This window comes from Lygodium microphyllum, chromosome 13 (genome assembly GCF_053477565.2).
Source record: "Lygodium microphyllum isolate KBCC chromosome 13, Lygodium_microphyllum_v1.1.10, whole genome shotgun sequence".
NCBI classification, from domain to species: Eukaryota; Viridiplantae; Streptophyta; class Polypodiopsida; order Schizaeales; family Lygodiaceae; genus Lygodium; species Lygodium microphyllum.
In genome coordinates, this window is record NC_141147.1 from 22,297,815 (window position 1) to 22,301,558 (window position 3,744).

General features: G+C 54.3%; 1 protein-coding gene across 1 annotated transcript; it reads right to left on the reverse strand.

Annotated features, from left to right (window-relative positions):
* Nucleotides 1–1,561: 1,561 nt before the first annotated feature.
* On the reverse strand, nucleotides 1,562–3,380 carry LOC148026412 (uncharacterized). Its single transcript, XM_087690296.1, has one exon. The coding sequence runs from the start codon at nucleotides 3,377–3,379 to the stop codon at nucleotides 1,562–1,564; it is 1,818 nt and encodes a 605-aa protein (XP_087546422.1). The 5' UTR covers nucleotide 3,380.
* Nucleotides 3,381–3,744: the final 364 nt, after the last annotated feature.

Genomic DNA, 3,744 nt, shown 5'->3' on the forward strand with positions numbered 1-3,744 from the left:
GATGGTCGAGGTGGCGTGGCAGCAGCGGCCTGGCGGCAACGGCCTGTGACGGCAATATGGTGACGGTAGCTTCTCTGGCGGGCAGCACGACGCTGTCCCCATGATCCCTCATTTCCCCTCAAGCTTAAGGGGGGGAGGTTCTTATAGGTTTTAAGGGGGGGGAATAGCCACACATGTGGTTAGTTTGCATGTCTCCTCCTCCCCCCGTGCTCTCCTACTCCATACCCACTCTTCTCCACTCCCTCTCCCCCGCCGTGCAACGACTGAAGGGGAGGGGGTTATTAATAAAAAAAATTGCACTAAATTATCCATTATCATTTTGCCTTTCCCGTGAAGGGTGTTCCCGTGTGGACTTGCAGTTTCAAGCCACGGTCTTTCATACACGACACGGAGCTGGAGTTTATTAATGCGCGTGGAATAAGCACTTAGCCACCAACATTTTACAATGCGGGAGATTACTTTGGGTTGCATTTTTGCGCAGGGTGTGCGGGGTTTAGAGTCGATTAATTCCTGAAATCCTGAAATCTCTAATATTACAGAAATTCCTGAAATCTCTAATATGGTGTTGGTGAGAGCTACCAACCGGTAGGATAACTTTGGGATGGCAGCTGCCTTCTTTGGTGATCAAGCTAATTTTGATGAAGCTAAATGGAGATCACTCGGTCTAATTTGCGATGTAACCTTGAGATTTTTTTGGTTAAGTAGGAATGCATGTCTCTTCAAACAATGTTATAATCCAAAAACACATCTGACCACATGTATTCCCATGCTTCCTCTTTATCCACATCTTATGATGTGCAATCTACACCCAATACATTGGAAACTAGGTGCTTGTCTATCCCAGCTTCTTAAACAAGAGCTACTGTCAGTTCTTTACCCTTTGAAGTTCCAACATTGGATCTATAGACTATTTTGGGAAAAAGTTACCTTCTCAAGCCCGAGGCTTCGATGCATATTTACATTTTGTAAACACTTTTTACTCTTTTGGTAATATATGACCACGCATTACAAAAAAAAAGAGGTGAAATTTTGACATTTTCGACACGTTAACAAACTAAATGCTAATGGCCTAGTTGAAATTTTGTTTTGAGTCTTTTGTTTAAGAAAATGGAAGTGTGAAAGTTATATTGAGACAAGGTAGAGTATTTCTACAACTTTATCATAGGGAATCTCAGCCCTCAAATTTGAAGGGCTACCCAACTTTTCATTTAGAAGGTCTTAGAAGACCTCTCCTTTTCTTTTTAAAGAGTTTGGAAGGGCATATAATTATTTTTCTAAAATTCTTACCTTTCTTTTGAAGGGTAATATATGTATCACCCCTCTCTAGAAGGGCAAAACCCCCTTTGAAGGGTGTTGCAACCTTCAAATTTTAGGCCTAATAGGGATTGTTTTTTTGGATGGCTTTAGGAGAGAGAGGCTTGACAATGGAATCTTGCCCGATGTGGTTTTGTTTTGGCAATGGGCTTTCATCTCACGATCTTGTGCAGTACTGGATTAATGCAGAATGGATAATGGATTTACTTCGAAGGAGGATGTACTTTTAACACTATGCTGTATACTGCTAGCGCATTAGGCGCCGCCTGGTACATGCGGGGAGCGGGGTTCCGCAGAGGGCAGGATTGCCAGGGCGGTAGGAGGACACAGGGAAGGTGTTGAAGGGCTGCTGCGGCGGGATGGGACCGGCCAGCTGATTGTCGGAGACGTTGAAGGAGGCCAGGCCTTGGAGGTGCGTCGCGAAGGCGACAGGGATGTTGCCGGACAGTTGGTTGTCCTGCAGCGACAGGAAGCGGAGGGAGTTACCGAGATTGGCCAGCTCTGTCGGGATGGCCCCGGAGAGGTTGTTGTAGGAGAGGTCCAGGCTCTGCAGGTTGGCGAGGGAGCCGAGCTCGGCTGGGATGACCCCCGTTAGGGCGTTGTATGAGAGGTCCAGGCTCTGCAGGTTGGCGTGGGAGCCGAGCTCGGCTGGGATGGCCCCGAAGAGGTTGTTGTATGAGAGGTCCAGGCTCTGCAGGTTGGCGAGGGAGCCGAGCTCGGATGGGATGACCCCCGTTAGGGCGTTGTATGAGAGGTCCAGGCTCTGCAGGTTGGCGTGGGAGCCGAGCTCGGCTGGGATGGCCCCGGAGAGGTTGTTGTATGAGAGGTCCAGGCTCTGCAGGTTGGCGAGGGAGCCGAGCTCGGATGGGATGACCCCCATTAGGGCGTTGTATGAGAGATTCAGGCTCTGCAGGTTGGCGATGGAGCCGAGCTCGGGCGGGATGGTGCCTGTGAGGGCGTTGTGTGAGAGGTCGATGAGAGGAGTGACCTCGTTGGAGTTGTCGTCGGCTCCCTGAAGCTTCTTGAGGTTGGCCACCCACTGCGGGAAGGGACCCGACAGGCCGCAGGAGCTGAGGTGGAGCTCCCGGAGCTTGGGCAGGGTGGAGAGGCCCGATATGGCCGCCGACGAGGCGCTGCTGATGTCGCCCAGCGGGTTGCCGTCCAGGCGCACGACCTGCAGGCTGTGGAGGTTGCTCATGTCCTCGGGCAGGCCCCCGATTGCGTTGTGGTCCAGGTACAGGACGAAGAGGTTGGTGAGGTTGGTGGTGAAGGCGGCCGGGACCACGCCCGAGAGGTTGTTGAGGGCCAGGTCGGCGGTGAAGAGGTTGGAGAGGAGGCCGAAGGAGGGCGGGATGGACCCGCTGATGAGGTTGTTGGCGATGCGGATGTGCTGCAGGCTGGCCATGCCCCCGATGGCGCTGGGCAGCGGGCCGCTGAGCATGTTGTGGGACAGGTCGAGCACCCGGAGGCTGGTCAACTGGTCGAAGGACTCCGGGATGCCACCCGAGAGCGCGTTGTAGGACAGGTCGAGCTCCCGGAGGCCGCTGAGCTGCCCCAAGGACTCCGGGATGGCTCCCGTGAGGCCCCCCCCGCTGCCGCTGTCGGTCATCATGTTGGCTAGCGACAGCTGCTGGAGCTTGGTGAGCTTGCCCAGAGACGGAGGGATGCTACCCTGGAAGCTGTTCTCCTGCAGCTTGAGCAGCTGCAGCTCCGACAGGGAGCCCAGCAGGGGCGACAGCACCCCCTGCAGCCTGCCCCCCGAGAGGTCCAGCTGCACCACGCGGCCGCTGCTGGCCTCGCAGGTGACGCCCTCCCAGGAGCAGCAGTCGGACATGGACGCCGTCCACGCCGCCAGCTTCTGAGACGGGTCCTTGGCCACGGCCCCCTTGACGGCCAGAAGAGCCGCCCGGTCCTGCGCCACGCAGGCAGCTGCGGCCACCGAGGTGCCGGTTACGCAGTGCTGTATGATGAGCATGCTGAGGGCGATCGAGAATATCAAGGAAGCGACAGGAGTAGAGTTGCGAGGGCTACAGGTAATTATAACGCGGTGAACGTGGGAAGCCATCATCAATGGTATCCTATGCAGCAGCAGGAGGAGGAGGAGGCAAAGAAGCTAATAGTAAGACGACAGGCGGGTTGGTAATGTTTATGCAAGAAGAATACGCCCCGCCATTTATCATATCGAGTGTTGGGACGGCATTTCCCTGTCTGACGAGGTCTGATCAGGAAAGACCTTCGATTCTCACACCACGTAAAGTCTTTGATTGCAATTTGTCAAACTACAGAAGAAAAGCCTGCGAGTCGACTTTGCCACGGCCCAGTCAGCCCACGATCAGTGGCATCTCCAGACCGAACCTTCTCAAGTTCGCCTTGGCGAGCACTAGCAAGCCCGGCCGGCCTGCTGACTGCTGAGTCCTGACCGAGCTTCAG

Coding starts and splice junctions, on each gene's coding strand:
- LOC148026412 (XM_087690296.1), bottom strand. CDS start 3,379: ATGGCTTCCCACGTTCACCGCGTTATAATTACCTGTAGCCCTCGCAAC.